Source organism: Hippopotamus amphibius, chromosome 10 (assembly GCF_030028045.1).
Source record: "Hippopotamus amphibius kiboko isolate mHipAmp2 chromosome 10, mHipAmp2.hap2, whole genome shotgun sequence".
In the NCBI taxonomy this organism is placed as follows: Eukaryota; Metazoa; Chordata; class Mammalia; order Artiodactyla; family Hippopotamidae; genus Hippopotamus; species Hippopotamus amphibius.
The window spans coordinates 50,275,458-50,297,115 of NC_080195.1; the positions used below are offsets into that span (position 1 = coordinate 50,275,458).

The 21,658-nt window shown below is 43.8% G+C and overlaps 2 protein-coding genes across 3 annotated transcripts in view; both read right to left on the reverse strand.

The window, feature by feature from the left end:
• Positions 1 to 21,658, reverse strand: part of CASR (calcium sensing receptor) — an 81,514-nt gene that overhangs the window by 28,540 nt on the left and 31,316 nt on the right. The window contains exon 3 of one of the 2 annotated variants that reach the window (XM_057697072.1): positions 943 to 1,366. In XM_057697072.1, the coding sequence (XP_057553055.1) occupies positions 943 to 1,127 (185 nt within the window). In that variant the 5' untranslated portion in view covers positions 1,128 to 1,366. Of the gene's footprint in view, positions 1 to 942; positions 1,367 to 21,658 lie in introns of those variants that run through there. The other variant, XM_057697073.1, reaches the window with a different exon arrangement.
• Positions 3,977 to 4,789, reverse strand: LOC130830114 (voltage-dependent calcium channel gamma-like subunit). The gene has a single exon (XM_057697074.1). It carries the CDS (start codon positions 4,738 to 4,740, stop codon positions 4,129 to 4,131), a length of 612 nt encoding a protein of 203 aa, XP_057553057.1. The 5' UTR covers positions 4,741 to 4,789; the 3' UTR covers positions 3,977 to 4,128.

Sequence of the window (21,658 nt, forward strand, 5' to 3'; positions counted from 1 at the left end):
AGAAAATTGTTTAGAAAACTATTTGGTCTGGAAAAGAAATGATTCAAGGGGGCATTGTTAGCTGTCTTCAAATGGCTGAAGAGAGAGTCCAGTGAAAGAGGTGAATTCTGTGTTTCTCTATCTGTGTTAGATGGATTCTGTGTTAGTGGGGGGATTTCAGCTTTCTGTGACTTTCTAATGGGAGTGGTTCCAAATGCTATGGGCTGCATTTTGAAGATGCCTGGGTCACGCAAGCCACTGAAGTTTCTTTCAACATTAAAATCCTTTAAAAAAATAAGAGTGAGGTAGCCAGCATTCAGGTACTATGACCGCTGGGGCACTTGAGGTCAATAAGAGATTTTACTACTCAGGTTTGCAAAACCTACAATAAATTTCTTTCTAGGTACTCAGTCTTCCATTAAGCAACACTGCCTCCAGGTGAACATGATGACTCAGTTACCAGGTGACCGAGCACAGGCTCCAACAGGCCATGGCTTTTTCTATTCAGTGTCTTTGGCATTTCATTTTTGGAAACGATTCTTTTAAAATTTATTTATTTATTTTTGGCTGTGTTGGGTCTTCCTTGATGCGTGCGGGCTTTCTCTAGTTGCGGTGAGCGGGGGCTACTCTTCATTGCAGTGCGCGGGCTTCTCACTGTGGTGGCTTCTCTTGTTGTGGAGCACGGGCTCTAAGTGCACGGGCTTCAGTAGTTGTGGCACACGGGCTTAGTTGCTCCGCGGCATGTGGGATCCTCCCAGACCAGGGCTCGAACCCGTGTCCCCTGCCTTGGCAGGCGGATCCTTAACCACTGCGGCACCAGGGAAGCCCCGAAACGATTCTTTTAAAAAAAGGAAGGGAGGCATAAGAGAGAACCAAGTTTGAAAAAATTATTTTGGGTTTGGTACAGCTTTTCTCAAACCACCCGGAGAGGAAGAGACTCTCCGAGGTGGCTCTTGACCTTACCTGATACATTCCACAGACTCTGGCCTTGACTCCAGATCTTGGTCTTTGGCTGCTACTCCGAAATGGATAGGAAAGAGCCCCCCGAGGATGATGTCTCCTTTCTTCTGGGCTCGTTGGTCGGGCCCATAGGCAGACGTGCACCAGGCAACAGCCAAGAGGACCCAACAGCAGCTATGAAACGCCATAGTTCTGCTTTCTCTCCAGGGGGAGGCACGCGAGTGCTGGTGGGCTGGGGGCCCCTGGGAATCTTCCCCCTCAGCGTGACTCACTCCCTGCAGTGGGGGCACATGTCTACAGAATTAATAACAGAATGGAACCGTGATGTTTGAACGTGCACTCCTGCCTTCTCCATTGCAGACTCGTGAGCTGGGTGGTGCTTGAGTCTTCAGAAGCCACATCGTGCAGAGAAGGCTTGTAGTACTTTCTTAAAGAAAAAAAAAGAGAAACAAAATGAATTCAACAAAGCCTAAACACCATGTTGGTATGATGACTGCAACAGAAGTGGTTCAGAATTTCCATTTAGAGAGGCTGAGGGGTAGCAGGTAGGGAGAGCATGGCTTAGAGGCTCATTTTTATAGCACTTCACGTTAAGGCACAGAAAACTTCAGTTGCTTTTATCAGAGAAGGACCACGTTTGTTGTGAGAGGTCACGTTTTAAAGAGGCCATTGGTAAGCTAAGGCCTCCACTGAGGCTGCCATTGGCTTTTCATCCCGTCGTTCTTCTACATGAATAATGCACAGATTCGGCCTCGCTGTAGCATTTCCTTATAATACTATTAATACTATTTCACTCAGTACATATGTTTTTATGGAAAATATAGAGAGTCATATTTAAGTTTAAATCTGACTCTAAATTAAACAAAAATGTCAGAGAAGGCTACTCATTTTTGTGTATTATGGTAGCTCCCCTTTTTGGGGCCTCCTCATCCCAGAACTCTGGTTCCGGTTTATAATACGATACTCCATAAACCTTTGAAGAATGGTTCTTACAAAGGATGCAGATAAATCAAGGGTCAGATTATGTTTTACCAAATTCTACAGCTGCATCTAGGGGACAGTCCTTCTGCTTTAGCGTGGCTATCCTAGTAGGAACTCTCCGCTCTTCTCACTCTACGCTCTATCTCACCCACCTGTGGGTCAGTTACCAATTACCAGTTACCAACGTCAATGTTGACTGACCATACGGCCTCTCCTGAGGTTCAGGCCCAAGCACTGACTGGCAACTGGACATCTCCACCTGGATGTCCTACAGGCATTTCTGACTTGACAGACTCTAAACTCACCTTCCTCCCAACCTTGTTCCTCCTTCACTGTTTTCTGTCTCAGCAAATGACACACCGTCCACAAAGACAGAAAATAAGCAATCCTCCTTACCTCCTCCTCCTTCTCATCCATTGTCCTTCATGTTCAAAGAGCTACCAAATCTTGTAGACTCTACTTCCTAAATCTCTTTGGGATCCATCCACTCCTTCCCATATCCAAGGTCTTCCTAAGTCCACCAGCATTTCTTTCCTGGATTCGTGCCACTGTTTCCTAACTGGCCTTCCAGTCTCCAGTTTTGTCGCTTTGCAACCCACCTTTGCAAGTCTTGGGTGCCATGGAACAAGTGGTTTGGAGCACAGGCCCTGGAGCTTACCTGACTTTGAATCATAGCTCCACTCTTTCCTAATATATGACTTTGGGAAAGTCACTTAGCCTCTGATCTCAATAAAATAATGCGTGGAGAGCTGTTATCCAGTGTAACTAGTAAACTCACAGAAAATGCCAGCTATAGTGAATACCTTTCCAGCCTCACTCTTGCTAGCCTTCCCTTTGAATTCTACATTGCAGCCGCACTGAACATCTGTTAAATCCTCAAGTACATGGCTTTTTGTAAAATCCCTAGACCTCACACATGACATTCCCCCTCCTTGGTCCCTCTGGCCTAAATTTGCCTGGAAAACATCTACTTGTCTTTCAGCTTTCAGACGTCCATAACTGTGGGGGCATGGCTTGGTGAAATGTGGGGTCATTGTGTGAATGGAGAAAAGAACTCCTGTGGGCCAGACACAGCCTTGACCAAGATGTCCAGCTTGCGGAATGAACACAGGTTGGATTTCTACCCACACTAACTCCTCAGTTGTACAGTGAGCAACTTTGAGGACTCTTCAGATTAGACAGGCCCATCCATTATAGTCTTTTATATCTTGGATCTTGGAGTTCCCCTTTTGGAAGATGGATCACACTTTATTATAATTAGATGCATACATGTCTGATTCCAGACCCCAAGTTCTTAACCATTGTCGTATGCTGCCCCAGCCCCTTGGGAGCCCACCTGCTTTTCCAACAGTCATACTAGCAGAAGGTACTGGGCCCCAAATGGAAGGAGCACCCCAGCAGACACTCAACATTCACAGAAATGTCTCCAATAACATCTGAACATCCGTGACCATCCTAGTTCTATGACTCCAGTCCTGCTCTTAGATTTTTGGCTTCATTTCTTGACCTTGGTCATATATTCATTCATACATTTAATAAGTAAATGTGCTAAGAACTGGAAATATAAAGGTACCACACACATGTATGTTCCCTGCTCTCAGGAGCTCCCCAAGCAGTGGGGAGAATTTACCTCAACATTGAGACGTGAAAAAAATACACGTGGTCACTTTGTTTCCAATGACCAAATTCAACTTTGCTCCTCAGCACTTAGCACAACGTCTGACATAGTAACTGCTGAATACATGTTTGTTGAATGAAAGTACTTGGGAGGAGACAGAAACTAGCATCCTGTTAGGTCCTTTAAACATCCGATGTATTCTGAACCTCGCAGTGGTACAGAGGGCAATACCAACTCCACTTTCTAGATGGGGGAATGGATAACTCAAGTGAGAAGTTCTGGCACTTGAATTAAGAATGCTTCAAGAGCTCAGAATTTTTTTTTTTTTTTTTTTTTTTTTTTTTTTTTTTTAAGGTTTTAAAATATATTTCTTGTAAAATCAACATCCTAATAACATGGCTAAGCTGGTACAGCTGGTGACTCGGAGGCAACCCCACCCTTGGCCTCCGGGCTGCAGACCAGCTGCAAAGGCCCCTGGACCACTGGCCCAACCACCCCAAGGCTAAGAGGCAGCAGTTTGAATGTCACATGTTGCAGAGTCCCATCTTGATCTCACTTTCTGGCAGAACTCGACATCCTGGGAGAGGGGCCTAAAATTTTGCAGGCAGCCCCCAGGGATGCGTGACACTGTGGATGTGGGTGATGCTGTTGATGTGGAGGCCGCTGATGGCATTCAGGAACAAGAGGAAGGAGGCCGTGAACTCGCTCCAGAACATCAGGGTGAGGCCCATGAACGTGACCTTGTTCCTGAGAAGGATCAGGAAGCTCAGGAGGCCCCCGAAGGAGAGGATGAACGAGAGGAGGAAGAGGGTGGAGCCCATGGCCCACTTGTGCCTAGATTTGGGGTCCTCACACAGCTGGGACACCATGAGGAGCTCCAGGCCAAAGATGGCAACCACTATGGCCACGGTGGCCACACTGCGGGCCATGGCCATACCCGAGGCCAGCCCAGGCACATGGGCCTGATTCAGGTCTCGGAAGCAGTGCAGCTCAGTCTGGTTAGAGGTGGTGCAGAGGTGCCACAGCCCAAAGAGGCGGTCATCGGCCAGGAGCCAGCGGCCATCACAGATGGAGATGGAGGAGAGGACCACGGCCAGGGAGGCAGACAGGATGATGAGGGCCCGGATGGAGGATTCAGAGAAGGACCGGCGGGGCCTCCTTTGGGCCAGCAGCTTCTGGGTCTGCACGCGGATGGCTGTCATCCTGGGCCGGGGCTCGGCCGCGCGCTCCCGACTAGCTCCGGACGCGTTCCCTCCAGGCTCCAAGAGCTCAGAATTTTAAAGAGTCCCATGTAGTATTCTGAATGAGCAAAGGGAACATTATAACTGGCTAGGGGAAGTCACTGAGACCTGTTAGATTTTTCCTGTGAAAGATTAACTACTTGGAGAAGTTTATTAACTTCATTAGTCCATTCAACAGAAAATTCATGGCAAGAAGTAACAGATGAAGGAGAGATTTCAGGTCAATTTGCAGCAGTTAATTCCACGAGTCTAATGCAGTCTCCAAACCACCCTTTTTAGTCCAATTACCAGGGTCTAATTTGCTTTCAAAGCCGAGAATCATTCTAGACCCACCCTCCCCCTTTCCTCCCACATCTAATTACATTGTCTTGTTAATTCTACCATGTCCCTCCACTCTGCCTTCCCTTTTGCATTCTTTTTGCCACTGCCTTAGCCAGACTGGCATTGCGCCCGCCCCCCTCCAACTTTCTTGTTGCAAAAGCTTTCTTCTCTTTTCACCTCACTCCTCCTACCCCCTAGATATCGACAATCACAGCAGTACCAAGTGTGATCCTAGCACAGTGGATTAACTATTGGGTTCACCATTGTGACTTTAACTTGCAATAATTAGAATACAAAAGTTCTCGAATAACCACTAACATTTCAGTTTTAGGATCTATGGTAAGACTCTGAATTGTATCCCTCGTACTACGCTCCTTTTACAGCACAGTAAAATAGTTTTTAGCTGGATAAGGTTACCCAGAATAAAGACTACTTTCTCCAACTTCCTTTATAATTATGTGTGGTCATATGACTACGTTTTGGCCAATGGGATGTAAGCTGAAGTACCCTGTGGCAGCTTCTAGGCAACTTTGCTTAAGAAAGAGTTGCTGTTTGTTCTTTGTTCTTTCATGTGCCTTCCTCCATTCTGCTGCCTGCAGGTGGATGTGACAGCTGGAGCCCATCCTGGACCATGAGCTGTATCCCAGGGAATGATCGTGCCATGAGCTGAGCATTTCATGGAGCAGAACCTCGACATCAGATTGTTCCTGGACTTTCCTATGATGGAGAAAAAAAAGCTTCTAGCTTGTTTAAGCCACTGTCATACTTTTTCTTACTGCAGCTATATTAACAGTATCTATCCAAGAGTCACAAATAAACTTGTTGGTTCTCTTTATTATAAGCTCATTTCATTTAAATCATATATAATCACGTTTATCCTCCTGCAAAAAAGTATTGCAAACACAAGCTGAAGCTATTATTTGTTCTTTATCTCAATGGCAGATATGTTTGGAAGAAGAAATGATCCGTGGACTAGCTGGTTTTACATTTAGATGGTCCTTGAAATCACGAGTGTTTCAGTACTGACAGGTGATTGATTGATCATTGAGCTCATCCAGGAGACTTGGGATGGAAGGTCAGAGCAGACTGATCTATAGTTCCATAGGTTCGTGAACTTCTAAATTCATGCAATTATTTACTCACTCAAAAAACATTGATTGAGCTCCTCTATTGGCTAGACACTAGGGAGTGCAAGGTACTGAGGAAAGAAAGTTGAGATTGTTGCCTTCAAGGTGCTCACGGTTTAAAAGGAGCCAGGAAGATGTACTATAATTACAGTGATACAAATGCCAGGAAGAGGCATGAACTAAGCATGGAGAAAGTACAAAGGGCAGAGTGACATTCTTTCTGGTGGCTTTCAGAAGAGGGAATTAATTCAAGGCGGGGACTGGAAGCTTCATGAGGGTAGGGCCCATCTCTTTTTCTCATTGTAGCCTGCACAGTGCCTAGAACTTAGTAGATTCTCCACAGATGTTTCCTGAATGAGTGAATGAAGCATAACCAGTAAAAACCAGGGGCTGGTTGGGCCATTCTGGGACAGAACAGGGAAGGGGTCACCCCACATGACCGAAGGTTCCCAAGGGCAGGGGCCTGGTTACGATCGCAGTTGCATCCCCAGCATGGAACAAGGAACCTGGCACTGAACGGATGCTCAGAAAAACCTGTTGAACTTGCATTTGTCCAAAAAGTTGGATGGCTCATTCAAGTTCCAGGGTCAAGGACAAATTAACACTGGATAGCAAGGCAAGTTTAAGGGTCAACACAGCAACTTCAATTTTCATGAAAGTAAAAACCCTGGCTCTTGCCCCTCGACTTTAACATTTCCGGAAATTGTGTAACTCTAGAGCGGAACGATTCTGCCCACGTTTTAACTAGAGAAAAGAGGCATAGATCTTCTGAACATAAAACCACGTAGTAAATTAGAAGTACAGCAAGCCCAGAAGCTACAGTTTCTCAGTTCCTAGGCTGCAGAAGTAAAAATTCTAGGTTGCCTAAAAAAAAGGTGGTTATGAAACCAAAATTGTTTTCCAATAGAGATCATTTATCATTTATCTTCATAGGGTGAGTACGCTGACTTGTCTCCGGTTTATTGTACTGTAATCTTTGCCCTCTTATGTCACTCTGATCATAAAGAATGCTAACAGGTGTGAAGCCACCATTGCAGAAAGGTGAAATGTGTGTTTTAATGAGGGTGAACAGGATAAAACCTGAGAAAGTTCAACCAATAATCACAAAACCCCGTGTAGCTGGCTCTGGTTACAGCTTTCCTTACCTCTTGCTGAGGACACATCCACAGTGTGAGCTGTTATATGCACCTGGCACACATCTGCCAAAGAATTAGGGACATGCCAGCTGTCATCACCAACGTGACTGTCCTCAGTCTGTTTCAGACTTCACTCTTTCTATATGAAAGCAAGGGGCAGCTTGTTTTACAGAGGGCCCCCTTTCGGCACTGGGGGAGCACACACTGCTGGGTCACACTCGGCTGCCTCCCTCCCGCCCTACTTGCTACCCGCTCACCAGCTGCACAGGGTCTTACCCTCCATCTCCCTGACGACAGGTGTGACTTTTGGAGAGTCCATGCCTCATTTAGCTCCGGTAATGGCTTAATTGAGTCGGAAAAATGCAAGGACAGGAGCGTGATAAAAACCAGCTGAGCTGGGTTCCTGTTAGTCATTGGAAAAAGCTAGCAGGGAAGGGAGGAGAAAGGATGAATGAGAGCGGGGAGGAGCAGCACTGGGCGCCGAGCAAAGTGGGGGAAACTGCTGAGACAAAGCAAATAAAGAAGATGAATAGCAGAGAAATGAACATTCGTGAATGTACTGTGAGCTTCTGGACGCAGGGCCTGGTCTGTCCCATCCGTGGCCTGGGACCTGGAGGGGCTCCATAAGTGACTGAGTGACTGCCTGTGTGGAGTGCCCATGGCATGATACACCGTCTTAGAAGTTTATGAAACTATTGCAAGAAGAAAAAAGAAATAGAATGGGAGTTGAGGAGGGTAAACACGTAAGGTTAAAAAATGACAAAAGAAATGCTCATTTCTCCGGTCCAGAATCTTGTGAGTTGAAAGGAAGTGGACACTGGCTTTGGGCTTTGACATTGCCAATGCTGGGTAGTTCAGGACTGAGTGAGTTCCTTGGGACACAGGACACGAGTTACGAGATTCCCTGTCCTGAAACGTTTCCCTTAAGTAAGCTCTGCTGATGGATATGTGGATACCCACAGACTTAATGAAACGGTTCAGATGAAAAGCAAAGACATGCAAGTCATGTTTTTATAAAGAAAAATGCCAGAGCTTCAAGTCCTATGTGAAAGAAATATTTCTGTGGAATAATGTTTCAGTGTTGCCTTTCAAAAATCAAGAGGAACCCCGACTACCCAGGGTGGCGTTTTTCAGGCTGGTGGCCCGAGACATGCCACCACAAGGTATTCTGGGGTAAAATAAGTTTGAGAACTGACGTGGACCCTGTGCCACAAGGGCACATTCACATCCCAAAGTCTCTGATAAGTCCTGCAGTAAAGAAAACTGCTTCACTGTAATCCACTCATTCCCCAGTTTATTTCGGCCTGGGACACTTTTCTCCTTCCAGGACACTTGTTACAATGCTGTGAAACACAGCCTTGGGGTGTGTTGACCTAGTGAAAAGCATAAAAACCTTCACCTGAGCCTCCCCCAGTCTCTCTGGATGCATTTTTGAATGGAGAGAGATGTCTGCCTCTCACTGGACCTAGCATTTTTGGTAACCCCAGCTATGAAATTCCAAAAGGTAGTACCAGAAAGAAGGAAGGAGTGAGGTGGGGAAGGAGAACTCATGCATACTGCAGTCATTTTCTGGTCTCAGGCATATATGCCTCTCTCTTCTCCTGAGGGAGTTTCTGCTGTACCCAATGAGCTTGCACACTGAGCACTTCTCTCTCCTACTTGTATCTCCCCTGGCCTTGCATTGTGTTCCCCCTTCAAGGACCATCAGAGCATGCAGCGGTGTGTTGGGAAACCAGCTCTCTGAAGGCAAAAAGGAAAAACAAAAACAAACCCACAGGGGTTTCCCTTGTGGTGCAGTGGTTAAGAATCCGCCTGCCAGTACGGGGGACACTGATTCGATCCCTGATCTGGGAAGATCCCACATGCTGCGGAGCAACTAAGCCCGTGTGCCACAACTACTGAGCCCACGCACTGCAACCACTGAAGCCTATGCACCTAGAGCCCGTGCTCTGCAACAAGAGAAGCCACCGCAATGGGAAGCCCGTGCACCACAATGAAGAGTAGCCCCTGCTCTCTGCAACTACAGAAAGGCCGTGCGCAGCAACGAAGATGCAGTGCAGCCAATAAATATAAACAAACAAACAAACAAATAAATATTAAAAAAACAACAACAAACAGACCCACAAATGCCCTGATTTGTAGTGTTTGCAAAACACTCCCACCATGGTTGATTTCAAGCTACCAATGGTTTAACAGCCAACTTGCAAAAATCCTTGATGTTTAACCATCAGCTCTTGTGAACCGGGAGCCTACTGCAGCATATATCACTGGGACACATCTCTAAGTAAATGGAATCCTGGTCTTTGGAAAAACTGCCCAGATTACTTTATAGGCATTATGAATCTTTTATCTCCTGTTTCCCTCTCTGCTCCAGCTGTTAGGAAGCTGCAAGCCAAATTTGTGGCCCAGCTCTAGCTAAGACAGAAATCAAAAGTGTGCATTTTTGTGTTCTAATATTATTTACGGTATTATTTTTTATTGCTTACTGCTCTTATTTCACTCCAATTTCCTTACCATGTTAAATCTTTCATTTTTTATTAACAGTGAGGGGACATAAACACACAAACAAATCCATAAATCTGGAGTTTTGCTGCAGGCAATAAAATGTGTCCCCAGGTGATACTCCCCGTGTAATTAGGAGATAGGGGCCTGGGAAAGTCATTTTTGCCTCATTAACTGAGTGGGTAGATTTAAACAGACCACTCAGGACACCAGGTCATTAGTTTAAAAAACAGAATTTTAGAGAAGGGACCCGGGAAATTTATCTGGCTTACGCTGAAGCCTTCTGACACATCAATGTTTGGATTGTGGTGGCCAATTTTATCATATGTAGGAACTGGAACTGAGAACTCACTAAAAAACCTGGGTGAGGTTTAGTGATGAAAAGGAAGTCATTTTGTTTTTTCTTTTTTCTTTTTTTTTCTGATTTGCCAGTGCACCCTAGTGTGTTTTAGTATTATTTTAGGTCTTCAGAAGATTAAACTTACTTTCAATTATAGCCTAAAACCTATTATGGGAATTCGTGCTGTTGTAATGGACCTCAGGTGCACAGAACTGGATTAATCATAATTCTTGGCTGATGGGTCCTCATCTTTGGCCCATGCCTGGTCCTTTTTTATTTCTTTGTTATTTTTACTTTTTTAATTATTTTTTTTTCTGTCCTTATATCCTTCCCATTTTTTCATCAGAGTTTTGGTACTTGCCCTTCAAATTTTAAGAGTTCTTTATATATGATGGGTTAGCCCTTTATCTGTGATACATGCTGCTAATGTTTTCTTCTAATTTGGCAGCTCTTTGACTTTATCTTACCGTGCATCTTTTTTCGAACCTTTTTTAAATAAATTTATTTGTTATTATTTATTTATTTTTTGGCTGCATTGGGTCTTTGTTGCTGCACTCGGGCTTTCTGTAGTTGCAGTGAGCGGGGGCTACTCTTCATTGCGGTGTGCGGGCTTCTCAGTGCAGTGGCTTCTCTTGTTGCTGAGCACGGGTTCTAGGCATGAAGGCTTCAGTAGTTGTGGCACTTGGGCTCAGTAGTTGTGGTGCATGGGCTTAGTTGCTCCATAGCATGTGGGATCTTCCCAGACCAGGAATTGAACCCGTGTCTCCTGCATTGGCAGGCGGATTCCCAACCACTGTGCCACCAGGATAGTCCCTTACCATGCAATTTTTAAAAACATTTTTATGTCGTCAAATTTATGAATTATTTCTTTTATTGCCATTGGATTTTGAGTCAGTGTTAGAAAGCTTTTTCTTACACTGCATTCATAGAATTCACCATATTTTTCCTAGTTTATTAAATTATTTTTTATCTAATTTTTTTAATATATTTAGTTTCCTAATCAGTGTGGAGTTTATTTTTGTGTATGGTGCGAGGTATGGATCTAATTTTATCTTTTTTCCAAGTGGCTGCCTTACTGTGCCACCAACATTTACTAGAAATCCTATCTTTGCTTCCATGATTTAAGACACCGGGTTTATTATTTCCATACTTACTCAGATCTAGTTCAGGTCTTTCTGTTCTATTCTTCTGGTCTGTACATTTATTCTTGTGGCAGTAGTACACTGTTTGCATTATGGGAACTTACAGTATGGTTTAATCCCCAGTGGACTAGTCCACCTTTGTAGATTTTATTTCTTATTGTGGTCCTGGCTATTCCTGCATGTTTGTTTTTCCTTATGAACTTTAGCATCAACTTGTCTAGCTCCATGAAAAAACAGCTTGTGGATATTTTTATTGGGATTGCATTACATCTTTATGGTGATGAATTGTCCTAAGAACAGAAATGCCTTTCCTTTTGTTCAAGTCTAAGCTTGTGTCTTTTGAGAGTGTTTCATCTTTTAGGTTTTGCACATTTTTGTCAAGTTTATTCCTAAGTATTTTTTTTAACAGTAAGATAAAAGAGTATGGTAAAAATGCTAGATCTTAAAAAATAAACTGGTTTATGCACTAAATGTTTTGTGCCTTGGTCTAATATTAACATGATGTCTGTCTAAAATGACAAAAAGAGCCAGTATTGAATCATGTTTTATTTCCTGTCATTCTGCATTATCCCAGATTGCGAAATGTGTCCTTTCCAAAAAGTCTGATTGAATTACTATATACATTTACTGTCCTATGTGACAGTCTTGTTGTTGTTAGATATTTCAGTAATGAAAATGGGAAACAGAAGCTTAGGTTATTTTCCTTATCAAAACCGCATTCCCTGCAGCCACATTATTACAATTAGTGCTCTTGGACACTGGATGTCTTAAGCTGATTGCAGTTTAGGGGATCCTTTCTAATTACAGAAGGTAGTTCTTTCCTTCAGCACTGTGATCTGACCTGTGACAAATCTGTGCTCTACACTATATAAATGGCTAACAAGTCAATTACAAACCAACCAAATGTACAAATCTTAGTGCTGGTGCTGAAAGCTCTTCAGAATAGTCACCATGATCTCAAAGTTTGTTTCAAAATTTGCAAGCATCAAGTGTCAATCAAAACTGAAGATGAGGGCTTCCCTGGTGGTGCAGTGGTTATGAATCTGCCCGCTAATGCAGGGGACACGGGTCTGAGCCCTGGTCCGGGAAGATCCCACATACCTAGGAGCAACTAAGCCCAAGAACACTACTAATGAGCCCACACGCCACAACTATTGAAGCCCATGCTCTGCAACAAGAGAAGCCGTGGCAATGTGAAGCCCTCGCACTGCAACGAAGAGTAGCCCCTGCTCTCCGCAACTACAGAAAGCCCGTGTGCAGTAACAAAGACCTGACGCAGCCAATAAAATAAAATAAAATAAAATAAAATAATTTATTAAAAAACCTGAAGATGAAACACACGAATTAATGAATGTTGAGTTCTCATGCTTTAGGTGTACTTCCTTGTTAGAGTTTTTGGTTCTCTGCTATTTTTATTGTACTGTTTCATTTAAATTTCCTACATGCTAACTTCGTTTGTGCAATTGAAATAAAATTGCAGTATATAAAAAATATGTTTACTTATTTATTTATTTGGCTGCTCCAGGTCTTAGGTGCGGCATGCAGGATCTTAATTGCAGCATACAGGATCTTTAGTTGCAATATGTGGGCTCTTAGTTGCGGCATATGGGATCTAGTTTCCTGACCAGGGATGGAACCTGTGCCCCCTGCATTGGGAGCATGGAGTCTTAACCACTGGACCACCAGGGAAGTTCCTCTTCCTAAGTATTTAATCACCTTTGTTATTATTATAAATGGGGCTTTCTTTACTATTATGTCCTCTAGCTGGTCATTGTTTGTGTCTATGAAAGCTATTGAGTTTTGTATGTTAATTATATATTCTGATACCTTACGGTGTTATCATTTAAATTAGCTTTATTGTCCATTGACTCTCTAGTATTTTCTAGAAATATTATTTCTTTTTTTATTGAGATATATGAGGATGAGTCAAAAATTATCTGCACTCTGGCTGTAGAATTTATTTTAATTAATTTTTAGAAAAGACAAATACATCATTTTTCGACATAATCTCTTGCTTTTTGGTACACTTTGTCCATCTGTCAATGAGCTTTTGCATTCCCTCATTGAAAAATATCTTAGGCTGAGCTGTGAGCCACAAATGCACCACTGTCTTTGTCCTCGTAGGGCTGCTTTCAGGGGACCAAACAGGTGAAAGTCTGATGGAGCAAGATCAGGACTGTAGGGAGGATGCTTTAACACCTCAAAATGAAGTTTTTGCAGAGTGTCGACAGTGTGGCAGAAGTGTGAGGACATGCACACCTTCAGACCACAAAAAACGAATCACTGCATGCTGCTCTTCTTTTGTGTAAATCACAAGTGGGTCATCCACTTTTGCTCACACTGCAGTTATAAATGAACTGATGTAACATGTTCACACCTGCACATCGGTGACTGGGGAGACAGTAACCTTGAACGGAAAGTGCTGATAAGACAGCACAGCCAACACACGTTTTAATATAACTGGAGTGTGGATAATTTTTGACTCACCCTCATAATTGACATACAACATTATATTAGTTTCAAGTGCACAACATAATGATCTGACATTTGTATATATTGTGAAATGATCACACAGTAAGTTTAGTTAACATTCATCACCATACATAGTCAGAAGCTTTTTTTTCTTGTGATGAAACTTTTAAGGTCTACTTTCTCAGCAACTTTCAAATATACAATACAGTATTATTAACTATAGTCACCATGCTGTATATTACATCCCATGACTTATTTATTTTATAACTGGAAGATGGTATCTTCTGGCCAACTTCACCCACTTTTATTGCTAAATTATTTTTAATAATGAATAAGTACCTGTGAATCTACCAGCCAAAACAAAGAGCATCAGTACTACCCTATGTTCCCCTCTTGCATCTTGTTCTCCTGCCTCCCTCCCACCACAGAAACCATCACCCTGAACCACATGTTCATCATCTTTTTGCTTTCCTCCACGGCCCCCACAACACCTGTTTAAAAAAAGTTTTAATCGTAATAAAGACTGGGAGGATACACATCAAAATGATAAGAATGATTAGATCTCAGTGATGGAATTATGTATTTCTTCCTTGTTTTGTTTTTTGCTTTTGGAAAAAATGTATTATTTTAAAATCAGAAGATGTTATTGTAAACTTTTATTTAAAACGATGGCAGTATAAATAGACATAAACATTAAACCAGAAGGAAAAACATTGCAAACAAAGATTTTATTCAGATTTTACTGTCTAGTCATGGCACAGACACTCTGAAATATATTTTGAAAATATGCTTATGGTTACTTCTTACTTTTTCATATCTTCCAACCTTTTTTTTTCCTAATTTTTACCTCACCCTTTATCTCTCTCTCTCCTAAAATAAACTTTTGACATATAAGACATCAGACATGGGCACAAATCATAAGAGAATTTTCACAGCGTAAACACATCCATGGAGGCAGCATGCAGATCCGGAAAAGACCCAGCATCCCTGAGGCCTCACTCAGGACTGCTCCCAATCATCACCCTTCACCCCAGGGTACCCAGCAGCCTGACCTCCATCAGTACAAATCAGTCAGTGTCTCATGTTTGTGAACTTTGTATAAATGGAATTACATAATGTACTTTGTTGTGTTCTCCTTTTGTCCAACAATTATGTTTGCAAGATTCATCTGTATCATTGTGTGTAACCAGAGTTTGTTTTTCTCCCTGCTATATAGAATTTTATATGATTATATCCAACATTATCCACTTCCCTGTTAATGAACATGCGTGAACATGTCTTTTGGTGAAATATGTTGAGTATACACCTAGAAGTGGAAATGCTGGGTCCTAGAGTTTGCGTATGTTTAGCTCCAGTAGATGCTGCCAAAAAGTTTTTTAAGTGGTTGTAACCAGTCTATCTTCCCATCAGCAATACTGAGAACTTCCATTAATCCATACCCTTGCCCACCCTTGGTACTGCCAGTCTTTTTGATTGCAGTCATCTCTTGCTTTTCTTTTATATCGTTATGTTGTATCTACCTGTATTCCTAAAAAGTGTTAAAAATGTTTTTAGTTGTTTTAAACTTTATACAAGTGTATTATGCTGTAATCTTCTGAGACTTACTTTTTTTCACTTCATAGTTTATTAATAACATTTGCCTGTGTTACCGTGTTTCACCATAGTTCATCATCCGATTGCTGTACAACAGTCCACTGTGTGAATATATCACACTTTACTCAGGCACTTTCCCACTGATGGGTAATTGAGCTGTTTCAATAACAGGGCAATTCTCTCCTTGAAGTTTGCTCCAGGACTATTCAGGAATTATGCCAGAGCTCAATGAAATTCTAAAGGCACTTAAAATGGATAATTGCTGTTAGCTTCTTGCACATTTGCCAGGTCAAAATGACATACTCCCAGGGTTTTATCATCCTGTTTTTAAAGAAGACTTTTTCCTCAAAGTTAAGGAAAATCACATATATTTTAAAAAATTAGGGCCATTTCTTGCTTACTTTACCACTGCAATGAAAGACCAGAGGCAGAAAACTCTCATTCATTTAAAGGTAGAATGGAGTGGTCTTCATTTTCTTTCCAGGCTTAACAACCCAAATTTCTTTCAAATGTTTCTGTTTAGGGCTATTTTTCTAGAGATATACGCTAATATCGCATGGACTTTTAACTCCTTTATGTCATTTTTTAGAGTATGCTACCAAAAATGGGTACCACATTTGAGACCGACCTCAGGTTGGGAGGCATCGTGTCCCAGCCCTTCCGTGACAGTTCTCAGGACGTTTGTTGCCTTTTGCTCATAACTCCATGATTCGGCTGACTCACGTCCACATTCTGGTCATTTAGGTCCTCCTCATTTTTCTAATATGCATTTGCTTGAGCAGCCCTATCCAAACTTATATATGTGTTTTTTTTAAATCCCCCAGTATATCACAGTGCAATTATTCAAGCTGAATTTTATTTTATTGTGGAAGAACTACAGCCCCCTGTTAAATTCATTTTGGATTTTGTTCCCATTTTCGAAGGACCATATCTCCATGTCAGCAAACGTCACTAAAAAATTTAAGGGTGTACTAACTGGCCTTTGCACAGGAGAATCATGAGCCATCATTTAAACAATGAATCCTGCAACATGCCACCTCCCATTGCCCCCTGTGAGCACACGCTCCATTGCTACTGACATCTGCAGCTGTTCTGGAGGAAGCCTGTCTCAGGGTAATAAGCCTTCCCCAAATAAATCCTATGTATGTTTCTAGAAGCCTGACTTTGAAACTGGATTATCCAACACACCCTCACACGTGGTGGAAACCCATCCAATTGATTTTCTGTAACGTGGCACCCCTCGGGTAGAAATGTCACTGTATAAAGAGGCTCACATCTGTCAGGCTGGGTACGGGGCAAAGTGAGGTCCCTGCAGCAGCAGCAGCAGCGTCAGCTGGGAGCCTGTTAGAAGTGCAAGTTCTTGGTCCCACCGCAACCTGCTGAAGTAGAAATTCTGGGGGTGGGACCCAGCAACCTGTGTTTTAACAAGCCCTCTGGATGAATCTAATGTACACTCAGTTTTGAGAACCGCTGCACTAGCTTGGGTTAGTAGTCTGGTCTTGGCCCTGAGAAATGTTTCCTAAGACTGATTTTCAAAGTGAACCTTTTTTTCCCTAATACCATGACTCCCCCCTCCCCCCAGCATAACCCAGCAAAATAAAAATGCACAGGAATACAACAGTTTCCTGTCAATGTCAATTTATTCTTTAGATTCCCTGAAATTTTTCTCATGCAATAACTGCTAACATTTGATGACACTGGTATTCCAGGAAACACAGTTCAGACATCACTGCTCTATTGCTAGGATAACTTTCTGAATCTATAATCAGTATGCATGTTCTGTAAACTACAGAAACGTCCATTTACCATAGACCAGCCACTTCTTGCCTTTTCTCTCAGAGAAATGGAGGGGATTTACCTATCTGGTTACCACTCTCTACCCTTCCTGGCAGAATCTTGGGAGCTCTGCTTTTCAACTTAAATCTTTCATTATTAAGCATTTCAAATTTGCCAAATTTGAGGTACTATTCCTCACAGCCAGTGCACTAGCCCCAGAAGCCCGGGAAGGTCCAGGACCCTGTTTACATGCGGTTATTAGAAGTCACCTTCAGGGCTTCCCTGGTGGCGCAGTGGTTAAGAATCCGCCTGCCAATGCAGGGGACACGGGTTCGATCCCTGCTCCAGGAAGATTCCACATGCCGCGGAGCAACTAAGCCCGTGCGCCACAACTATTGAGCCCATGTGCTGCAACTACTGAAGCTCACGTGCCTAGAGCCCATGTGCCTCAACAAGAGAAGCCACAGCAGTTAGGAGCCCGCGCACCACAAAGAAGAGTAGCCCCCACTCACGGCAACTAAAGAAAGCCTGCACACAGCAAAAAAGACCCAACACAGCCAATAAAATAAATAAATAAATAGAAGTCACCTTCACGAATCCCCTCTGTTCAGCACCACCAGTCTCTTGGGCTCTCCTGGGAGTCCTTTTAAGGGCTCAGAAAGGCGTCTTCCTTAGGAGCTGGGACAGTCCCGAATACTCTGCAGTTGCCGGCCATCCAGTGCATTCTCAGTGCCCCTCTGCCTGCCCCTAGCCAGTGGGGGGCTCCTGAAGAGCTGGCCAGGGTAAGTAGCAGCCACCAGAGGACTTACAAAGAGCTCTTCCTATCTCGGGTGCCCATCCCTTTTTAGAAATAAAATCCTGTTCTCGTGCTTTTGCTTTCTTCTCTCTTCTCTCTCTCTCCTTTCCTTTGTCTTCTGGAAGTTTCTAAACTTTAAAAAAAAATCTTCTTCCAATCTTTCTGATGAAAAATAAAGCTCTTTTAAAAGTTACATGTAAGGATATTATTCCTTTTCTTATTCGGCTGCGCCCGTGTGTGTGGATGACGTTTGATCAAGGGTCAGCAAACTCAGCCAGTGGGCCGCATCTGGCCCACCTGTTTTTGTAGATAGTTTTACTGAAATACAGGCACGCCTATTCACTTGCAATATTATCTATGGGTGCTTTCGGGCTAGAAGGGCAGATGTGAGTAGTGATGACAGAGATTGGCCCACAAAGCCTAAAATGTTAACTATTTGGTCCTTTACAGAGAAAGTTTGTTGACCCCTGCATGAAACTGAACACATAGAAAACTGTACTTTTGCCATGACTGTATACTGGCAGCTTTGGAAAGAGCTGTGTGCCTGGTGTGAGTAATGGTTTCTGCAGGTTAGAAGGAGCTGATGCCACGAGCTTTCTCAGAGAAATGAGCCCAACGGTTTGTTTTGTTGCCAGAGAAACAGGTCACTTCTTCCCCTTGGTTGCCATCTGACTCAGGAGGCACCAGGGGTGGTGTTTGTTTACCATGTGTTCACATGAACAGAATAGAGTGGGTTGTGTGGTGGGACTCTCCCCTCCGTGAAAAGCTTTAGTAAGGATGGGAAGTCCAAGCTGAGAAGCTGAATCACCACCAGCAGCAACTTCTGCCCCCTTCAACCCTGCCAGATGAGTCAGTTCCCTGGGAGCCAGTTACCTTCCTGTGAAGATGACTCTGAAGGAGTGTATGATTGGTGTGGTTTGGTTGGGAAACAGAAGTCCCACTGCCTCCCAAGTAGTCCATGCATGATCTGGGTGGGGTGCAGGCCTGAAGGAGAAAGCCCAGGGCTTCAAGTAAGGGAAGAAATGTTCACTCTGAAGATCGTCTTAATTCTGCTTCCTCATTGCTGGATGGGAGCAAATTCCCTTGTGAAGTTATCTTGCATTTCCTTTCCTCACTCTCTTCTCCTCCCCAGCTTCAAGCCTCCACTGCCTAACCCCCTGAGACCCAGAGCTGGGTGCCTGTGTGAGAGGCAGAGCAGGCTGATGTAACGCCCTTTGGCCCAGGAACACCAGGACAGGGCTGGAGCTAGGGTGACGAAGGAGAGGCAGCGAGGGTGCAAAATGTAAAAGGCGCTGCTTGCTGTGGGGGCCCTAGTCCTGCTCTGCTGGAGGAACGCCCCTGCGGTTGGACCAGAGGGTCTGTTACTCACAGCAGAGAAGCAGACTGTTAGAGAGGACTTACAGGGTTGGAGCTTGTGCCAGGTGATTTTGGGGAGGGTTTAAGGAAACAGGGCTTTGCATGTTGACAGGAAGCAGGGGTCGTTCTGTGATTGGGTATCTTAGTAAATCTTGTCTAGAAGGAAGACTAGAGTGAGGCTGAAGTTGTAATTGGTAAAGAAGTAGCAGTCATCTGAGCCAGGATAAGGGGATGTTTGGTCATTTTTGAGGTTTGGACAGTGTTAATTTTTTTTTTTTTCGTGTTCAGATATAACTGTGGAGTGGCCTTATTTTCGTCTTTATCCAACATGGTCACAGAGTGGCTGTGTTGGATGGTGACGTTCTATGAAATTGCTTATGCTCAACAAGGGAACACCAGGGCTTCACTGACAGGACCACCCTGCTCCTGACTATCAGGGGCCATTTTTCTCTTTTTCACCGACCACTTCACTTTTTTCAAAGTCACAAAATCACAGGATAGTGGAACTAGAGAGGACTTTACAAACCACCTAGTTCGAAGCGCTCATGTTTAAGTTTAGGAAATGAAAGCTCAGAGATGTTACCTGCCTTGCCAATGTCACACCGCCACTAAGTGTCACAGCTGGCACTGAGACCCCTGTTTCTCGATGCTGGGAGCCCTGCATACACTGGCCATCCCGCCTCAGCAGCCTCACCCACAGGTGCAGGGAGAGCCTGCCCTGCTCTCCCTCTTTCTGCGCTCCAGCCCGCCCATCCCTTCAGTTCTCCAAGCAGTCAGGTTCTTTATTGTTTTAGGCCCTTCCTGCAAGCTGTTTCCTCTGCTTGGAATGCTCTTCCACTCCTCTGATCTGCACCTCTCGCTCAGTTTATTCCTCCTCATCCTTAGGGATTGGCTCAAACACCACTTCTCAAGCAGGCCTCTCCTGATTCCCCAGGCCCCACTCTCCTGTGTTCCGTGCATCTTTCTAACACTTCCCTGCCAGAGTCCCTCTGAGTCTCCATGCAGTCAGGGGTCTGGTCTCTCTGTTCACGGCCGTATGCTCGGGACACAGCAGATGCTCACTAATGAGTGGGTGCTTTAACCCAAGACTGTTGGAGGCTCTACCACGAGAATTCTTTCTGTAGCACAGTAAAAAAATGAATCTGAAATCTTTTCTTGGGGCCTCTATATAAACGCACAGTCTGATTGCACGTAAAGAATACAACAGGCTAAAGTAAAAATGCTGAGGTGTTGCAAGGAGGTGGAGGGGGAATTTGATGATCTTATTCCAACGTTGTCTTTCCCGCGATCGCTATCTGGACATGCGGGTGTGCTTGAAAGGCCAGCGTGCAGCCAGGAGCCCTTCACACCCCTGAATCAGAGGAAGGTCCTGGAGTCTGAAGCTGCTATTGCATCATTATCTACAATGTTCGAAGAGAATATAGAGCAGATTGGCATGGAAAAAGGGAATAAAGCTAAGATAGTTCAGAGAGTTCTTATACATTATTTTGGGGGGGGGGCAGAGAGGGTATACGAATCCAGCTGAGATTCAGCTGATAAACACTATGGCTGCTCTTCCCAGAAAAATGCACATTTGCACATAATTCTATACGTCTCAGGGGTTTCATGTACCTGACTTGCCCACAGAGGTAGAGCTAGAATAGAAGGCTGGTTTCCTCATCCCTCATGTAGCCTCCTTTCCTTTACACTGAAATGTTTATTCCATCATGAGTGGCAACAGGGCATAACTTTTGAAGGCGCAGGTGCTGGGTGAACCGGGGGTTCAAATCTCTGCACTGATAACTACCAGTTGGTGACTTGGGGCAAGCTGTTTAATTTCTGTGACTGTCTCCTCATCTGCATAACAATACAGGAATAACCATAGTGGGGTTGCTGTAATGATTATATTAAATGAATACCTGCGAGAACCTGGCATAGAGCCTAGCACATAGTAAATGCTCAAGAAACTTTAGTTCTTAATATGATGAGGATGGTGACACCCTGCTTGAATTGAGCAGAACTGGCAATCTGCAATCTCCCTCTGGTCCTAGAAGACACCTGGTTTAGTTCACCTGCAGCTTGGCTACCTTCAAACAGCGAGTGTATGATGATGAGACAGAACTGCTTCAGAAAGCCAGGCAAGCCTCCCAACAGCTAGATTAGAGAAATGGAACCCTCCCAGATGCAGTGAGCATCTTGTTCACAGGGTGGATGAGATCCGTGTGTGACACACCCTTACATGGGACCATCATGAAAATATTTGCTGACATCTCTAAGGTGACACAGGCCAGATGGTGACACTCAGAAAGCTGCACAAAGTCTGAACTGATGGCAAGCTG

What these genes read in the sequence shown, in the direction of transcription:
- LOC130830114 (XM_057697074.1), bottom strand. Translation starts at nt 4,740, where the DNA reads ATGACAGCCATCCGCGTGCAGACCCAGAAGCTGCTGGCCCAAAGGAGG.